The 22,086-nt window shown below is 18.1% G+C and overlaps 4 protein-coding genes across 4 annotated transcripts; 2 read left to right on the top strand and 2 right to left on the bottom strand.

Moving 5' to 3' along the window:
* Window positions 1-2,379: 2,379 nt before the first annotated feature.
* Window positions 2,380-3,331, bottom strand: PmUG01_00026100 (fam-l protein; the record flags this gene model as incomplete). The annotated part of the gene is made up of 2 exons (XM_029007288.1): window positions 2,380-3,117; window positions 3,245-3,331. 2 exons carry the CDS (start codon window positions 3,329-3,331, stop codon window positions 2,380-2,382), a joined length of 825 nt encoding a protein of 274 aa, XP_028859324.1.
* A 5,661-nt stretch (window positions 3,332-8,992) lies between these two features.
* PmUG01_00026000 (Plasmodium exported protein, unknown function) lies at window positions 8,993-9,860 on the top strand (the record flags this gene model as incomplete). Its single annotated transcript, XM_029007277.1, has 2 exons — window positions 8,993-9,061; window positions 9,171-9,860. 2 exons carry the CDS (start codon window positions 8,993-8,995, stop codon window positions 9,858-9,860), a joined length of 759 nt encoding a protein of 252 aa, XP_028859323.1.
* A 4,016-nt stretch (window positions 9,861-13,876) lies between these two features.
* PmUG01_00025900 (PIR protein) lies at window positions 13,877-15,029 on the top strand (the record flags this gene model as incomplete). The annotated part of the gene is made up of 3 exons (XM_029007266.1): window positions 13,877-13,903; window positions 14,045-14,719; window positions 14,856-15,029. The coding sequence occupies 3 exons, from the start codon at window positions 13,877-13,879 to the stop codon at window positions 15,027-15,029; spliced, it is 876 nt and encodes a 291-aa protein (XP_028859322.1).
* Window positions 15,030-17,741: 2,712 nt separating this feature from the next.
* PmUG01_00025800 (Plasmodium exported protein, unknown function) lies at window positions 17,742-18,610 on the bottom strand (the record flags this gene model as incomplete). The annotated part of the gene is made up of 2 exons (XM_029007255.1): window positions 17,742-18,404; window positions 18,524-18,610. 2 exons carry the CDS (start codon window positions 18,608-18,610, stop codon window positions 17,742-17,744), a joined length of 750 nt encoding a protein of 249 aa, XP_028859321.1.
* Between the last annotated feature and the right edge of the window lie 3,476 nt (window positions 18,611-22,086).

The raw sequence follows: 22,086 nt of genomic DNA, 5'->3' as shown, positions 1-22,086 counted from the left end.
AGAAGTGCTTATAAGACAGTGCAATATAGTTTTTTCATACACATATGTTAAAATTATGTTTCGTACTTAGCAACTTTATTTTATAATTACCTTATATTATTCAGATGTATATGAGAACTAATTATTTTTATTTACTGAATTACATTAAATATACAGAGTAGCGATTATGTTATTTTTTATAAATTCACACTGAATCATATATAACAAAATAAATTATTTAATCATATAGAACAAAATTTACAATATACTTAAATTACTATGATCATAAAATTTTAATGTTTTAACTTCATTTCTCATTCCCCAACTAAAATATAACTTGCTTATTTCATATTAAATTATTATAATATCACACTTTATTTTATTTTTTTAAAATAGATTACTTATAATTTAATATTAAAATTTATATTACTTTATATCATATAAAATTTCAAAATCAAATAAAATTAGATGCTCTATTTTTTATCCTGAACAATAATAATAAAATTCATTTAAATATTATTAAAATAATAATGTTATAAAATATTTTTGTTTTCAGTGATGCAGTACATTTATTAAATTCAATTAAGCTTATTTATAGATTATAATGCATATTTAATAAATATATTTTATTTTATAATTTAATTATAATATGTGTAACTGCAATTTTAATTTTTTTTCAATGGTAACTTAAATATTAATACAAATTAAAAATTCTTGCCATGTGAAATTAAAAATTATTTCTTTATTAAAGTTCCTACTAGCAATATTTTCATTCAACACATGTTGGTTATGCGTATACACTAGTCGTATATTCTCTACGTTCTTAAAGTACATTTAAAATAAAAAAAATATATGCATGCATAATTTTATTGACTAAAAATACTATTTAAATGTAAGAAAGTGTAATAACTAAAATGTATATTAATGTTATATAATAATTATCATTTAAATCTTTAAAAAAGCTTATTTAATAAATGAAACTTTTTCATTAATATAACGAGCAAAAATTTTCATGAGAAGCATTATGTCATTCACATATTTAATCATGCCTCATAAAAAAATTAGAATAATTATCTAAAGATATCTTCATAAAACTTATCTAACAACAAATAATATTATTAGTTACTTATTACTTACAATAAAAAAAAAAAATATTTAATTTTTTAACTTTTATTTTACTTAATGAGTGTTATAAACATAAAAGAAATAGACATTTCCTTTATAAAATATTGTAATTCTATACAATTTTAGTACAGTAACATAGAAATTAATATATTTATGTATAATAATAATAATAAATTGAATAAATATATAAAGAAATACTAACACTCTATTATATTAATGGAAAAAATATATTTATTTTCGTAATCATTAAACATAATATAATTACTATAGATATAAGTAAATATTTTTAAATTATTATATATTATAAAAAAAAAATAAAGTTTATACATAAAATATATTAATATATAATTATATTTAATCCATTAATTTTATATTTTAATAATATAATAATATGCATATTTAAATTATTTTCTTATAAAATATCAATATAGCAAACATTTAATACATTTCTTCGAAAATGAATTAATACAACAATTAAATGTTATTTTAACCATTCATTAAATTGAAAGGATATATAATTTGAGAATTATTAAATAATTATAAATGATTCATTCCTAATTATGATATATTTTTATTATATTTTTATAACTTTATATTTATATCATGCAAAAAAAACTAATAGTACATTAAAAAAATTTTGAAAAATATATCTAATAACATATTTCGTATAAAAAATATGTTTTATAATAAATATTTAGTTTATTATTTAATATATATATATATATATACATACATATCGGTACAACAAATATATTATATTCCTTACATTATATATGGAAAAAGACACATTTGTTATTAATTTTAAACTAATAACACATTTTCTTTATAACATAAAAAAAAACACAATTATTTTAGACTAGAACAACATACATGTAATAAAAGTTACCATTTTTCATTTCAAATATAAATTATAACACTTTAGTAAAATTATATATGTAGCATTGTTGTATATTTACTTAACGCTCAAACATATATTTTTCATATAGTTCTACTTAAATACAAAAATGCATTTATGAAACCATAATATATACTTGATCCAAAATCATTCATCATAATACAATTTAAAAAATATTAAAACAATTACAATGTTAAAAACTAAAAATTTAATTTTTTTTTACTGTAATGTATCAGAAAAATCATGTGTATATAGGTAAATTTACAAAAAAACTTCAAATTATATATATGTTTGATAAGTGTAAAAATTCAAGATATTACATTTTTTTCTTCATATTAATGACTTCTTCGTAAGTCGAAAGATATCTGTTATAACAAATTTTACCTTTTCTTAAATTTAATTTTTTCAAATTTTTTAACTTTTTTATGGTAATAAATAATTCCTGATATAAGAGTTATACCAAATATAAAGAAGAGTACGCAATATATTAGAAAATCAAAAAACGGTGTTATATAAAGATCTTTACTTTTATCATTGGTATACTTGAAAAACGATCCTACATTTTCCTCCAAATAAGTTTGAAAATTTCCCATCTTACTCTTACCTAATGAAAATATCAATAACTTATATAACCCCCTCCTAAGGCCACAATTACAAGTAAAATCTAATATTAATCCTAATGAGAACAATAAAAACAATACTAAAGGCAAAGCAAACCGTAATCTGTATTTTTTAATTATTATTTTTTTGTACAACTTATCACTAATTGTTCTGTTGCTTTTAAGAAAATCCTGATAATCAAGTTCCTTGAATATCTTTTTCTCCATATGAGAATATTTTTTTGTTTCAAACGTACAAGTTTTATTTTTCATATGTTTTTTATGACCTCTTGTATTTCCTGGTGAACTTCCATTTGACTGCTTCATTTGTGTTTTCACACTTTCTTCATTATTACATATATCGTTTCTAATATTTAATTCAATATTTGGTATTTCTTCTTTTGTACATATAAAATTTAAATCCATATTATGTTTATATTTTCCTAGTAATCTATAATTCCTTGTTTTTAGTATTTTCTTAAGCTCGCAGTAATTATCCAGTGAAATATTGAACATGCTCTAAAAAAATAATTGTAAACATTTTTTATTTAATAATATAAATAAGTTATAGAAAAAAAAAAAGTATTAACAAAAAAAAATAGAAAAATATTAGTATTTCAAATATCCTTAAATAATTTTATCATACAACATCAATGTAAAAATGACATATCCAAGATAAAAGGATGAACTCAAAAAAATTAATAAATATGATTGTCTTTTGTTTCTTTCCCATTATATAGATACTTAGTATTACAATGGAATCAATATAAAGAAGTTAATAGTATTATAATATACATCTAATAATAAAAAGCAAAATTCCTTTTAAAAATTTTTTTTTATCATTGCTTCTTAAATACGTAAAAAATATACATAACTATAATATTCTTCAAAGCATCTATGATAAAAAATAAATTTCAAATGTATTATATTTATCATAATCTTAATTAAAAAAAAATAACTTTTTTTAAAATTAAATAATTTGAATTAATTAATAAATATTTATATTATCTAAACTAATTATTATATATATGAAATTAATTATATAATAATTTATTTGTAGTTTTCTCAATAAATTCTTAAATAAATACGTAAATACTTATTATATTTCAATATTTATTTTATATAGTATATAGAATGTAGAGAATAAATACATTATATATTCCTGTATATATTAAAATAATTACTTATGTTAAGAATGCTATACCATATTAAATTCAAATTTTATAAATATTTATTTTGAAAAAAGTTCAAATTTTGAATGAAATATTGATTATTATCATAATACAATAATAGTAATAATAAAAAAAAATATATATTTTTGTTAATTTAATTATAAAAAATGCATCAATTCCTCCCTATGGAGACATCATTTTTTTTAGTGTATCATTTTTTTTTAAAGTAAAATTTCTAGAAATCTACCTAATATATGAAGGAATATATATTCTAAAAACAATCAAGAAGTAATTTTTTATTGTTTTACAATAATTCATTAATATTTCTCCTTTTAATTAAGTTTAATTTATATCACTGTTTCTGAATTAAAAATCCCTATAATAATTTACATAATTTTTTAATTCTCTATTAAATAATTATATATAATTAGAAAAAATATTAAATAAAAAAAAAAAAAGGAAAAAAAAATAGACTAGAATCAAAAATGGTATAGAAATATTAAAAATAATTTCATTAATTTAAAAATATATAAAATGAAGTAAATTTACACATAAGAATAGTATATGCAAGATGTAATATATACAAAAGAAATGAAAAAGAATAACAATATATTCTACTAATATATATGGTTTTGTAATTTTTCTGCTTATAATTTTAGAAGGAATATATATTTCTTTTATTTATTCTTTTAAAGATACATAATATAAGGAACATATTTTGTTGGCGATGCATAATCGATCGACGTAAATATATAAGTGAATAATATTTTATGAAAAATACTATTAAAATCATAAATATATTATTCCTACAATATTTTGTTCTTTTTATGATTTTTCGAAGAGAATGATAATTTTAAATTTATTGTATATATACCAAAAACTATATTAATCCTGTAAAATATAACATTATAATATTCTCCTTAACAAGTATTTTTTTCGAATTATAATTAAAAATTTTAAAAAGAAAACAAATAGCTAAATTTATAACACTATTTTTAAATTACATAAATTAACATAATTATATTTGTATTATTTTAATGTGTATGTAATCTAGTTCTTACAATAATAATAAAAAATCTTATTTAGCTTCATTTAGTTTTTCGCACAATTTTTTTGCCTTAGTTTTTTACTAGTAATATTACTACATAAAAAATATAATAACCTATTTTTAATATTTACAAAAATATAAATATAAATTATAAAATCAAAATAAAAAATAAATAAACTATGTAATTTATATCCTTTAAAAATTAATCTATAAATAGGCTTTTTCAGTTTTAGAAGAGCTGCTTATTTCTAAATATTTTTTTGTTTTATTTTTTTAAACAGTATATATAATTTTTCCTATATTAATTATTTTTTCTTTTTAAATAGGAATTCATATGCAAATAGTTTAATTTTGTTGTAAAATATTAAATATACTTCTTTTTAAGTATATATACAATATGTGAATTGTGCTATTATATAAATATATATATATTAATAAAGTTTACATGCTTTCCATAAAATGATTTTTTATATTTAATACATACTAATAAAACTTGTCAAATAAAAAATAATATTAAATTTCAAAATATAATTATCTTATTTACCCTAACTATACAGTTAAAAACTTACAAAAATATACATTTTTCATTTAAATGTTCAATTTGTATAGAATGTAATATAACGTTTACATAGTTAAAACTATAATTTATTTATGTATATCTAAAGTTTTTTTTGTTTTGAAGATAAAAAATTTCTTACAGTTTTCCTCTTTTTTATATTTTTAATATAAATTATTTGTTTAATGTTTCTAAAAAACATAAATACTTAAATCAATACATACACTCTATAAATACATGCTAAACAACAAGACTAATTATATAATAATTTATAAATGGATGTATTATACATATGTTCAATAATTTTTTTTAAAAAATTGCAAGATTTCAAATATAATTATGGTACTAGTAATAAATATATGACTAAGTCCTATGGTTGGACTATTCTCAAAATTTGTCAATTATGGGAATGAACCTCTTCAATATAAATGAATCCTATATCCTGTAAAAACATTCACACGAGAAGTTTACACACGAGAATAAGTACATACGTACGATGAGTAACACTAATTAATCTAAAGTTTTTCTAAAATTACGGTAACATATATTTATCATATTTCATATTTTTTCTTTTTTTAACACTATAATTTATTACAAATATATATGAAAATTCTCTTCTACAACCCATTTAATCTTTTACTACAAGAAATTATTCATGTATTAATATCACATTTACAAATATGTATTTTTTTTTATATAATTTTACTCCATTTGAAAAATCAAGTTGCTTCAATAAAAAAGCATATAAAATTTTTAAAATAACTATATGAACAAAATGATCAATTAACTATTCAATATTCTGAGAATTATCAGACATATGTGTGCAACGACATACAATATAGTACGTCGTATCGAAAATAATTTTAACTTATTATTGTTCAATTATAATAATCAAACGGGACATAAAATACATAACTGTATATGTTAATATAATTGCGTTTTAAAAAAATATCCAAAAAAAAAATTACAGAATAAATTTTTTATAATAATAATATTGTAAAACAATAGGATACAGCTGAGTACACTTCTAATATAACTATAAAAAGTCCATATATAAAGATTGGTGCTAAATATTTTAGCGAAGTAAAAAAAACACCCTGAAATTAAATAATAATTCTTCTGTTGAAATATTTTATGTCACTAAGAAAAAAGATATATTCTTTAAAAATATGTTAATATTAATTAATAATATTAATGTTATTACTCAAGATTAACATACTTAGGAAGTACGATATTTATTATAGTATTTTCATCCATATAATAAATGTATAACAATTAAATAAATAAATTTGTATAATACTATCACTAGGTACTGTGAAAAATATTATTTTCTTTATATTGTCTAATAAGTTGTAATAATAAAAACAAGTTATATATTAATGTAGAATACAAATATAATAATTTTTATAGTTCGTTAACTAATTAGTCAGTTATGTGATAAAATATTAAATCGCATTTTTTGGTATATCAATTCTAGAGTTACACGATTTGATATTAAGTATATTATATATAGAACCAAAATATGTAGTCCAATATGATTAAACAACATTAATTAATTATAACAATAATATCACCTATTTTACATTAGCATAACATACATAAATATTATATGTTTCATATTCAGCGTAATTCAATGTAAAACAAGCTTATTTTATAGTACTATACGACTCTATATTTATCTGTATAACTAAAAGTATGTACATAAAATAAAATTATATTTATCTTCAATGCAAATATTTTTTATTTTATTTTGAAGACATTTTATTCTTTAAGATTGTATTCTATATCATAATATATAGGTAATTATAAAGTGAAGTACGGAATAATATGAACTACAAGTTTAGATATTCAAGTAAAATATTTTAATAAGCTATACAACAGTTCTTACTTTAGGAATTTATATATATTAAGTAAAAACAAGAAAACAATAATCTATTGTTTAAACAGTTGTATTTTGCTAAATATAATTAAATTAATTATACTCTTTTTTTTCGTTGCGTTACTTTTTATGATTGCAATATTTCTATTTATACTATGTTAAAAATATGCATACTGAACATATTAAATTTATTATTATATATTATATTTTTAATAAATAAACAAATAAAGAAATATATAATATAATTCTTATGGTGTAATAAAAGATTCATTAAATCATAGAAATTTTTATTAATTTTATATCATGTTTAAATAAATATAATGTTTAAATTACGGTATCAAACTATGATATTGATAATATATTAAAAAAAAAATAAAAAGTGAGCAAAAAAAAAAATTTATCAAATATACATAAAGTTGTAAATAAATTATATATTTCATATAAATTCAATATAAAACTCTTTCCTTTTATTATTCTTAGCATTTTAATTTTATTAATCATAATTCATCACAACAAATTTTGTTAACATAGTTTTAAAAAATATTTCTCTTGATTTCATGGATTATTTTTTATGAGGATTTCGTATTGAATTTGATAATATAAAATTATTAACAAAAATCAAATAAATTTATCAAATGAAAAAAAAATACTTAAAATAAAAATAATTTTTTAAAATTACAAGAACTACAAAAAAAAAAAATAAATAATGTACAAAAATAATAAGAGCAACATGTTTAACCAAAAAATGTATGCCATAAAAAGATGTTCTTTTATATATCTTTTTTTTTTTTCTTACCTTATTGCATTCTAATTATATTACTGGAATCTTCTTAAAACCAAGTACAATAAAAGTATATATTTTATAATTTTAATATGTTTTTTAACACTTTATTATTAGGAGTGTTCACTTCATATATGAATACACTTCCTTTTCAAGGATTACATAAAGTGCATTTTTAAATTATTATACATATCAAAAATCTCTTATATTTTTTATTACATAAAATGAAACTACTTATGCATTATATAATTATATATCATAAACATAGTTTTTATTAATTAATATACAATTATAGTTAAAATTAATACTGTATATGTATATAAACGTATGTAATATATTATTAGTTTGCTAAGTTTATCTATAGCTTTTTTTTTCCACTAATAATATTTATCAATAATATTACAGAATAATTAATATATAATCTCTAGAAAATTATTTATTTTTCATCATCTAGAAACGGATTTAAACAAATTGTACTAAAACTACTTTTTACATATATACTAATGCAAATATTACTTCTAGATTTTCATCCTCTATTATATCCTTAATGAAATATTTTATGTACTTATAGTCTATATAATTGTTCTTTTTAGAAATAAGTTGTATGTAGTTGATATATAATTTTTAAGCAATTTTATATTCTTAAAATTTAATAAATCATATATTATTAATTTTATTTCAATAATATTACCTAACGACTATTTTAAATAAAACTCTTATTAATTTTTTTTTTTTAATTATATATATATTATTGTTTTTCCGTATATTCTACATTTATACTTATTTAAACAAAAATATATGAGATTTTTCTATGTTGATATAATAAAAAAAGAATAAAATAAATTATAAAACAAACATTTATTAAATATTATCAAAAATATTATATACGTCTAATACCTTAATTATTGCAAAATTTTTGTGAACATTTAAAATATTCATTATACAACAAAATACAAATATGCTTAACTTTTATACTAAATCTCTTATTTTCTTCATTTTAATATGGACTTGCAAATATCTCTCTGAGGTACAACACTCATTATATATATACTGTTTTTGTTCTTTTGTGTTATTTTATTTTTTTATATAAAATATGTTTTTTATTAAAATAATATATATTCTCTTTTTGAATATAGAATATGCCCCTTTATTTTTATTTAGCCATACATCGTATATCATGCGACAAAGAATACAATCGAAATAACATACTCAGTGCAGTATTTAGAAGATTACTATGTAGTGAAACAATAGTAGCAGAAGAACGAAAACATAACATGTTAAAAAAAGGAATAAATGATTTATTATACAAAAGTGATGATTCCTCTGTAGAAAGACTAAATTTATCGGAACATGATGATGAATTTCGAAAAATATTTACTAATTTAATGCAGCGTGACATTTCTAATCAGGAATTTGTTGATTTAATGAGATATACAAAATTACAAAAACATTATGATTCACTTCAATTTGAACACAAATTAAAAAAAAAATATAATAACTTAAAACATTATAATAATGTTCAAAAACGTAAAAATATACATACATCTTTAAAAAAGGTAGAACCAAGGAATAATACATGTTTATTCCAAAATAGGTCGAGTAAGAGCTATCATAATATTAAACATCAAGATATAGTTAAAACAGCTTTATATTTAAAAAAAAATAGCCAAGTAATTTCTTTAATTAAATCCAAAAAAAAATTTATTAAAATATTATATATAATAATAATTATAATTTTATTCTGTGTTAGTATTATATGGAATCTCTATGTTGCTAAAAGTTGTGATCTTGATAAATGTCCCCTACGTATGACATTAGGACTATAAAATACAACATTTTTAATTTAACATTTACAAAATATTTGATAAATATTAATAATATTAAAAAATATGTACAATGATTAACTGTAAAAAATTAAACTTATAATGCTTTAATACTTATTACAGTAATTCGAAGGTATATAAAATTTTATAAACCTGATAATAAAAAAGTACTTACCCCTACTACAATTATATAACATTTGAATTATTCATTTTTATATATTTCATATTAAAAAATTTCCTTAATATAATTATATATATAAAGCAATATAAGTAAATCATTTATATTTTAATTGTCAGCTTATAATATTAGCATATTTTATATTGTGTAAAAATGTATTTTCTAGCATTATATATATATTTTTTCATTTCTGAAGCATATTTGTTCTAAAAAAATTAACATTTTCGAGTTCATATAATATGAAAAATAGCAAATAAATAAATTACATTAAAACATATTTTTCATTGAAATATACGCAGTTCTCATTTCATTTAACTTTTAAGAACATGTTTCTATTATTATTTAATTATTTTTAGTAAATTAGGTATATAAGACATAAATATGCATTAACTAGGATTATTCATACAGGAAAATGTAATTTCTTATATTTTGTTTTTCATTTTATCATAAAAATTACAACCATACAATAAAAAAAAACAATTTATGTTTAGTTCACATTTGTATAAGCATAACAGTAAAATTATTTATAATTTTTTATTATCATAATAAAAAATATAACACCTTAATATATCGATTTGAAAATAAAAAAACATACGGCATATATTATTATTTTGTTGACTTTATCTTATTTATATGTACATAAATAAAAAAATTAATACATTTTTTATTAATTTAATATGCTTTTAACCGTATTTTACATTTTAATAGACATTCTGTAAAAGTTATAACCAGATAATATATATTAAGTAAAATATAATAAACTAATAACAAACCTTTTGCTATATATTTTATTAAGATAATAACAACTACCCTTTCTTCATATATAAACCAATGTCTGTTAACACAAAAATGCATAGTTCATACATAAAATTACTTTTAATAATTTATCTTATAAAAATAACAAGATTTTATCGTCCTGATTAAATTATAAGTTATAAAATAAAAATTAACGCATAACACATTGTTATGTTTTTATTACTATTATTTTCTATATTTATATGTTTATTAAATATATAAAGATTGAATTCCATATTCTTGCGAAAACTAGCCATACTTTCATGTATTATTAAATAAATACGTTTTACACAAGATAAATACAACTCTAACTACGTTCTATTAATCAGGAATACATATAATTTTAATTATTCTATATTATATTAGTTAATTATTTTCTATTTTATAATAATAAAATTTTTCACTATAACCAGTTTTGTTTGGAAACATGTGAATATCAAGGTTATCTAAATAAAATTATTCATAATTAACTTTATAGCATGAAAAAGACACATATATGGGATTGAAAGGAATATATATGTTATATTAATATATAAATTATGATATTTAATATATAAATAAAATTTTTCATGTTTGTTTATTTTAAATATTTTATTTTAAGCATTAAAATACAAAGGAACAAAATTAATTCCATGAAATTGTAATGATATTTTTGGGTTAAATTGTCGTTTTTATTCATTATTTTTATACTTCCATTGTTTCTTAACATATTTATTTGAATACCTTAGATATATCGTTAACAATATATTACTACCTCAATTATTACTTGTAATCACACATGGAAATTTTTTTTTCCATGAAGTATAATAATATATTACTTGTATTAATGTATTTAGCATTAATTATTAGATAATTCTGAAAATTATAAAGGTAATAATAAAAATTAAATCAAACGAATATGTAATGTATAGTTGATTAAATAAGAAGCTTAATTTTATACATTATTTAATACTAACGATTGTGTAATATCTACTATCAAAGATGTAAATATATTAAAGGGATACTTAACTTTTTAAAACTTAGTATGCTTTAAAATCTACAAAAATGTGTTTTTTACGAATTTTCTTCAAATCATAAAATAAAATAAATTATGTAATCATAAAATAAAATAAAAATATGTAATAAAATAAAACCATAGAGAAAAAATAAATATTATGCATAGAAACAACAATAATTTTAACCATCCTAAACAATAACTATCATTGAGAAAAAATTATAATTCCCTTCATGAAATTTTCGTGTTATGTCTATTTATAGAGCTGTATAGGTGATATCCGTTCAGTTATATGTGTAAGATGATATTATTCTTTCATTGTTCGTTTAATATATAGTTTTAGTTATTTCTTATTTGTTTTAAGGACATATGAAATTAACTATATGCACAAATATGTTTATATAAGTTTTAATTGAGAATACCGTTTTTAGAATTATTTATTTTTATTATTAAATGCAATTATTTTGGAATAGTAAACAATGGATTTTGTAGAAATTAACATAAATTAAATAAAATATTTACATTTATAGAAAATAAAATCCTATAGTTGTGAGAAAATTATACACAATAATCAAGCATGGGAAGCATTAACAAAGATTCCTAAAAAGATTCTTAAAATTAAACAGAAGAAACCTCCATATGTAAACATAATTTTTTAAGATTGTAAATAAAATAATTATTTATATTTTCATCGTTCCAAATACAATTGCTTTAAAATAACAGGTTTGTATTATTATTAATTATTTGGAATCTAAATTAGTATATAATGTGCATTAATAATACGAATATATTATTATAATTCTCTTTATACATTGAAATAAATGCTATATGGAACAATTCACTTAGCAAAGTATAGAGATAAATAGAATAATATTAAATATAGAAAAAAAAAAAAATATTACGATATTATTTTTTACAATTATTTTATTACTAAGGGAAGGTTAAACGCTTTCTGTAAACATATTTTCTACTAGGATGTATTCTATATATATTAAATTGATAAATTTTATTTGATATATGAATCTATATTATTATTATTCTGCAGATACAAAATGATTTCATCAATAAATTTTATTAAACCCTTTAGAAAAATATTAAATATTTTTTTCTTTTATCTTTAAATTATGATAATAATCAATTTATAGTATGATAATATCTAATTTTTTGCATATATTTATATATACAATATAAAAATATATATTATACATAGTCAAATGTAAAATAAACTTAAAACATTAACATTCATATGTAATAGAATGGAGAGAATTAAGAAATTATTTTATAGTTATGCAATGTAATTTATTCAGAGAACATTAAATTTATAATTAAAACTAATTTTTAAAAAAGTTATATTTTTACTTTAACAAAAAAATACTTATTCTTAGATATAATATTTACATTTTAGTTAAATTCCTCCTTCATTTACTAAAATTTTAATTTCAGCAATAATCACGAAGTTTTGTTGCTTGACGAACATATATATTATTATAATATACAGTAAAAATTAATCCAAATAATTTGAATGGTGTTATTTTAACCTTAAAACATAAAATAATTAATAAGAGCGAAAAAACTATACTTTCAAAAGAAAAAGTATCTATATATTTATAATATATTAAAAAATCAAAGTAGATAACTAAATAGATATTCCAATATAATGTACAATTTATATAAATATGTATTAAAATTAACTTAATTTTCTTTAAAATATATATACACAACTACATAATCCCCATATGAATAATAAATAATTGGAAAAATATTTTTCTGTATAAATTTTTTTTAATTACAATAAAGTAATATATTTTTCCAAATTATTATATTAATAATTAAAGACTTTTATTTTATATTATAGAGAATGTACTTTATTCCTATAATATTAAGTAAAAATTAATTGAGTCTTTTTTCTAAGGAATTTCTTTTTAAATTTTATACATGACAAAAGGAATATAATATATACAAATGTACTATGGAGCATTTCTTTTATTTGTATATGTATTAACATGATATCGATATAATTTATTTTATTTAATTCATATATTCTTTTATACAATGGCATCAGCAGTTACAGTAGAAAATGTAAAAGTTATATTTATATTATATTAATTATATATAATATTGTATTCAAGATCTCTTTGTTATAGAAATAGATAAATATATATTTCAAATAAGCGGGATTTTGCTTATTTAAATGTTATTATTAATTTATTTTATTTTTAGGATAATTCCGTGGAATTATTTCTTAGATACAAAAAGGATTTTGATAAGACTATTCAAGATTTTAATGATAAATCTTCTAAACTAAATTCTGGAAGAACATGTGCTACAATACTTACGCATGATCATAACTTTACAGAACCTTGTCAAGAAATTGGCGTGTATTTAATGAAAATACAGCAGGATTATTTTTCTGAAAGAATAAGACGTTGTAAATACTTGAATTACTGGATAAATAATAAAGAAAAATATAATAAGTTATCTAGTTGGTTTAATGGATATAATGAATTTTCTTCCAAACTTGATCATATATGTGAGCAATATATAAAACAAATTGATAAAACTACTTTAACAAAACTTAATGAACTTTATGACTTATATGAAAAGTTTAACAATTTTATTAAAAATGAAGCAACTCAAAGTGTTAATTGTCACAGTGCTCAAGGATGTTATGACTTATATATTAGATATTATATTGAGTGTGAAGAAAGTAATAGTAATGAATTTTGTGAGGAGTTAAACAATTTTAGGGAAGCATATAATAAACAAATGATAAATATAACTGCTTGTCCTAATGTACCAAGAATTTTAGAACCTAAAAAGAATTATGTATTTTTTGCCAGTTTAATAACTCTTACTGTATTAATAGCAACTTTTACTTTATTCCTATTATATAAGGTTAATAATAATTATAATAATTATTATGAATATTGTACAATAATTAGTATAATTCATTTTTACAAACAAAAAAAATAATAAAATGAAATAACACATTTTAGTATATATATATACATATTCTTTTACTTCCATATAGTTTACTCCTATAAAATCATGGTTATATAGTCGTTTACAAAGGAAAAAAATAGTTCAATTTATTGAAGTAGAAGAAAAAAAAAGAGAATCCTTAGTAAACACATGTGAAGAAGTAAGTAGAAATTATGAAGAAAGTTTTCATAATGTAGGTTATCAACCTCAAGGAGTTGTTTAATACAAATACTACAGTATATGTTATATGCATTAAAAAATTGTATATTCAATGATATAAATGCTACATTTAAGTGAGTAATAGATTAATAAATAAGACACACTAAAAGCAAAATAACGATTGCAGGTGTATAAATATTACAAAAATAATGTCATAAAATTTATACAAAGAAATGTATAACATGAATAAAATACTACTGTAAGAGACAGTAACACAAAAATCCAGTTATATATTCTATCTTCTTCAAACTAAAAAAACAATAATTTTAAAACTTAAATAAATAACGCAAGAATATTCAGTAAATATTGATTTTCTTACACAATAATATGAAGTAAAATTTATTAACTAATTATTAAAAAAGGAAAAAAGACAAAAAAATTAGAAAAATAAATATGAAACAAAAAACTTATAATATTATTATATAAAAAAAAATAAAACAATTAAAATAAAACCATTATTCAATAAATAAAAAATAAATGTATTTTATTTATAACTAACTTTATTTTAAAATTTTATTATTCGTTGTTTCCTTGCAATTATATAGAATTACATTTTTAAAAAATTATACAAAACTTTTAACTTTGTTGTCTTCAAATAATACATATTATACATTGCACGGTAGTAAAAATAAAGATAATTGATCTTAAGGAGATTAATTCTGTTGGTGATTAAATTCAAATAGTAACAATGATATCCATTATTTAATAATTCATGAATATGTTTTTCTAGATCACTGTACTTAATTTGTTTTTTTTCCATTAATACACTTTTATATTTTGGTATCTAAGAGGAGTAAACAAATCGATATACGATAAATAAAAAATATACATAACACATCTTTATAATTGTAATATTTTCACAAAAATATATTACTATATTAACAAATGCTATTTATATTTCCACATTTCATTATTATGTACATTAAACAAATGGAAAAATGCAGGAAATATTTGGTAAATATATTAGAAAGTAACATGATAATATAAAAGGATCAGAAAAAATTAAGGGTAATTTTTTTCTTCAAATTTCTTCATGGAATCCATTTTTATAATGTCCATTGAAACTCTTATATATACGTTTTAAAATAAATTAAATGTTTTGAAATGAGAATCCCGTTATTCATCATGGAACATTTTCATATTCTGTTATAATTATTCAATTAGAAATTTCAGAATACTTATACGTCTAAATTATTTCATATAACTATGTATGACCTAGGATTTCATTATATACCTGAATTTTAATTATTAATTTAGATATGCGATTTATTAGATTATACATAATACCACGTTCAGAATAATAAAACAAAAAAATATGTAGTATTGAAATTATACATTATTATTGGAATATCGACATATTCATATAAAAAGTATATATATTAATATATAGATGATAATTAGATATTTAATTTTATTTTCAATACCTATATATTTATAGTAATCTTAAATTTAATTCGGAAATAATTACTCAGATTATTCTTTGTAATTCATATTAATATAAAGACATCGTTTAAGTTTTTTTATTTTATAATAATTTTTTTTTTTTTTTGTTTTAATGATCTATTAAACTACGTATATATAGCGAATTTTATAACGAGATACAGTAAAAGAAAACTATAAAATTAATAAAGCAATTCTTCGTTAATGATTTATTTATGTAATATCAATTAAAAATATTTTTAACATAACTAATTTATAAGAAACATTTTCTTATTTCACATAAAAATTCTACATATATTATTAATAATTTAATTATTATAAAAAAAACAGTTTCAGTAATAAAAAAATTATTTTTATTTATATTTTAAAGAAATAATATTGGAATAAAAAAATAATTTTTGCATATTAAAAAAATAATTTAATAGTTCAAATTGTATTCCTTTTAACCTTTTTTTTATTATGTATGTAAATAAAAAAATATTAAATTTTTTCAAAATTTCGAAATTTATTTTTTTACTTTTTAAAAAAGAATTAATTGTATATTAAATAATACACATAAGTTAACAAAATAGATAAAAAAAATTGCATCCAAGGTAAAATTTAAATATTTACCATAAGACCTAATCTCAGAAATACATTTAGAAAGAATATTTTGATATGTATATAACTTCATATTTAGACCATTCAAAAAAATAAAAAAAATTTTAAGAAAGACTTTATAAAAAAATGTGTTTTATAATGTATTTATCTTAAATCTTACATGTAGAATAAACATAAAATTTGTTTTTATTTTTAAATATATATATATATCCATACAAAAAAAAACTATTAAATACTTTTCATCATGTAATAAACAAGACAATCTTATTTTTAATTATAAACCAATAATATGTTCTTCTATTTACACAACAAATAATCGCTTAATTCTAGAAACAGATTAAGCAAAAATAATTAAGGCTATTTTTACAGTGAACACTAAAAACGGAAAAAAGATATCAACAAAAATTATATTAATATTACTAATATATATTTACCCATATATATTTTTCAAAAAAATCTTAATAAATAAACAAATAGGTTTATGGATAATAACATCAAATCAAGGTCAAAAGATAACTTAAAATTCAATGTAAAAAACATTATAACATTTAATATAACAAAAAAAATAAAAAAGCATATTTTTACTTTTGCTCATTAACAAATCCAGATATGCATATTTGATTTTATAAATTATAATTTTATTTAGATATGTTATTTGTATATATTTCTTATGGAATTATATATTATAACTGTTATGAAAAATTTTACTAATAGAAGGATACGCCGTATTGTGTATTTCACGTTTCTTATTTATTATCTTTATATACTTTGCAATTATCCTGAAGAGATAAATAAAGGATAGTATAACTATAAATGTAAATATGTAATATCCTACAAATGCTCGATTATACCAAAACACAGAAATATTACCTAGTGTTTTGTGGGGGTTTAAAAAACATAGTAGTATTCCACTTATTGCATGGAAGCTCAATAAAATACAAATAAGAACTGCTTTTTCTTTTGTAACATCTCTTAAAAACTTAAAATCTGCAATAGTAGAATTCCTAAGTGTATTTCTATAGTATATTTTGTCGAATTTTCTTTTTCCTAATTTTGAATTTCTTCCGTAGTGCACAAAATTTTTACTTCTCCTACCATTTTCATAACCTCCTGCATTATATAATGAACATTCATTTTGCTTTTTATTTATGCCTTTGTTTACTTTTATACTATTATAAGTATTCAATTTTTGGTATTCCTTGATAGTTGGTGTATCACCTTTTATATATACAATATCTGAACATTTTTCCTGCTTATGCTTTCCTAGTAATCGATATGATCTTGTAACTATTTTTATATCAGAAAAGTACTTTTTATACAAATATTCATTATCGATACTCTAAAAAAATAAATATCCATGGTTTAAAAAATATATAAATTTTTTCTAACAAAGTAATGATAATAATATGACGCAAAAAATATGAATAACACAAATATCATTAAATAATATTATCTTACCGTATCATTATCAAAATAACATATCCAAATTAAAATGATAAATATAAAAATTATAAATAAAAAGTTTATTTTAATTTTTCGTTCCATGATATAGATTAGTAAAAATGAAATATATGCAATAAGAAAAAATTTATCAATCTTATAATATACTCCTAATGATAAATGATATTTTATTTTATTTTAATTTTTTTATTTTTTCATAAGAACTTAGTAAAATAAATATGACATTATTTCATTTTAAAATGTAATCAACAAAAAATAACATTAAAAATATATTATATAATTTATATCTTTATGTTATTTATAATAAAATAACATTAACAAAAATATTATAATTTATATTCACTCACAAATGCTAATGATATATAATTCAATATATATGAAAAATTAAATAAATTTATTTCCAATAAATTTAATAATAATAAAAAAATATGTGATTTTTTAATATTCCTATATACTGTTTTTACATAGAGTATAGAATTCAGATAATGTAGATAAAACATTTGTTTATATATTAAGAGAATAATTAACATTTTTATTGATGTTTATCTACTAATTATTCTAATTTTGGGAAAATCATTTATTTGCAAAAAAAAGTTATTATGTCAATACAATAGTTCTAATAATAAATAAAGGGAAAAATAAATTATAAAAAATTTTACGTTATATTTTATATAGCATTTACATTAGGTACTATGAAAGCATATAAGCACTTTTTTTAACAGTGATATATTTAAAAATATAAAATATAACATACTAACTAATCTACGAAAAAATATACATTTTAAAAATAAATAATAATGGATATTTTATATTTGTAATATAATTTTTTAAAACCACATTTTTTAATTATATATAATTTATACTATTATTTCCCAATGAAGAGTTTAAAAATCTTTAGATTTAGTTTTTTTTTTTTCTTCTTCTAACATAACAGTTTGGAAAAAATGTAATAAGAAACATACAAGAAAAAAATATATAAAAGAAATAAATTATAGAGTAACTACTACATATAATGTTTAAGTATAATAATAATCTTCGTTGAATATTATGTTCTTTTAATTATCTCAAATGTAAACATGAATATATTTTTTTGATAATATATATGTTTATTTCACTATTTTTCCTTTATTCAGTTATACAAAATGAAATAATTTGAGTAATGTGATTTTTTCTCAACAATTTTTCCTTATATTAATATTAAAAAATTATGTATAACACAAACTTTTAAATTTAAACTATATACTTTTCAACAAAAGAGTTAATATTCTTTCGTTATTTTCAATATTCTTGTAACAGATATAAAAATATTTAATATTCGAATATTTTAAAATGAAATTATTAAATGATTTTAATTGATAATATAATTAAACAAATACTATGTATACTAGGGATCTCATTTAAAAATTAATCATATGTAATTTTTACTTTTTCACTTAGAATAAGTTATTATCAATACATTTGGAATTTTTAAAATTGTAAATACTTGTATACTGTTATGCTTACTTTTAACATAACTTTTCGTTTTTATTTATTATCTTTTTTTTCTTTTTAAAATTTTTTTTTATGTATACACTTAATTATATAATCATTTCATTTCATAAAAATAATAAGGAACAAAAAATAAGCATAAGAATTAAATATTATATATATATAATGAAATTAAAATATTCTTCATCATTCGAAATTTCGTGTGAAAATTTTAGTTAAAAAGATATTATAGTATATTTTTTATTAATACATCAAAATAAAAATTAGGGAACTATATAAAACTACACACATTATCATACAAATATCAAGTATATTTAAAAGTTCAAAAACTTATAATTAATTCTTTTATGCATGCCCTTCTTTTATATAATTTTTGATCACATTTTACTATAACGTATTATAAATATTGTCATAAGGCAAACTAAGAAAAAAGTATTTTAATACTCGATTATTTATAATAAGATATGACAAGAAAAACATATTCTTATATTCATATTAGGCATGATGTTTAGTATAAAATATCTAATGAAGAACAATATTTTGTAAAAGTTAGTACTTTATAGAGGAATCATATACTCTTATATTTACTGATAATAATCTGCAAAAATATATATGTTTTTTTTTTTTTTTTTTATTTTATTTTCAAAAAGATTTACTGTAAGTTAACAAAAGGCATATATTTTTGTTCATTTTACATAAATAATAAAATTAATATAATTTAATGTATACTAAATTAATTAATTATGTTTTTTTTAGAAACATAACCATAGTGTAAATCACACGGTAATTAATATAAATTTTGCTTGTATTAGTTAAATATAGAAAAATAAACTAGGTTTTAAGTTCTTATATTTTGCATATTACAAGATTTGTAAATGTATAACTTTCCACTATATAGACAAAATATGAAAAAAACACTTAATAAATTATCATAAATAATTTATAAATTATGCGATTTTATTAATATAAAATGTTATAATAAGTATGTAATATATGATCTTCCTTAAAGTACCATTACCTAAGGTGTGTACGGACAAAAATATAATTATAAAACTTTGTAATTAATTAGTGAACTCATGAAAAAATCCAAAAGAAATTGAATGGAAAATTTAAAATATACTTTAAATGAAACATGCGCACATAATATTAATTAAATATGAAATTCTTAATAGCACAGAAATTATTATTAAAATATATAGTAGTAACACTTCTAATTTATAGCGTACATAGACAATGGTAATTACCTAATTTAAAAATCTCCAAAAATTAAGGAAAAAACAGATAGAATAAGTAAACTAAAATCGAAAGAAATAAAAGATTTAATTCTTAAATGATTAAAATATGAATTTATTTCTTCATAAGCAAAAATGCTAATATTTGCTCATAATTAAAAAGCATCTCTTTTGTAGATATGAAATTACTTAATCACTGTAAACTATAATAATAAATTCTCAATAAACCTCTTTTCGCTAGATGTAGGAGCTTTGTCTTATGTGAGAAAAAAGTACCAGAATAAATTTTATTTATTCATAATATATTATCTCATAAATTATATGATTTTTTTTGAAAAATAATTAATGCAAACCATGTATATTTAAAATTCGTGTGAGTTATTAATATAAAAAGAATATATAATATAAAAAATAGACACAAAATTGTTTAAATAATATTTAGGAAAAAATAAAAGCGTATTTCATCAGATGATCTATTAATATTGTATTGAAATTTATTCATTAATTTAATAAGAGTACAACATAAAAAATAGGAACTATATATATTATATTTAATTATTAATTTTAAATATAATTTATATATAAATGTATTACTCAGAAACGATTTAGTACTATAACTAGGAACCATAATAATATAAAAATGGTTTTAAAAGTTCAGTTAAATGTAGTGATTTATAAGCCTAAAGTTAGTAAGTTATTATAATTAATCCATAAATAAAAGGTATATTATGTAATTATATATTCACATTTATACAACACAAAACAATCTAAAAGGCCGTTATAGAGATATATTCTGTTAATACATTTAATTGTATATATCATGTAATCATAACTTATGCA

The sequence above is a fragment of the Plasmodium malariae genome (genome assembly GCF_900090045.1).
Source record: "Plasmodium malariae genome assembly, contig: PmUG01_00_9, whole genome shotgun sequence".
Lineage (NCBI taxonomy): Eukaryota > Apicomplexa > Aconoidasida > Haemosporida > Plasmodiidae > Plasmodium > Plasmodium malariae.
Note: the sequence above shows the minus strand (reverse complement) of the source record. Positions and strands in the feature narration are given on the sequence as shown.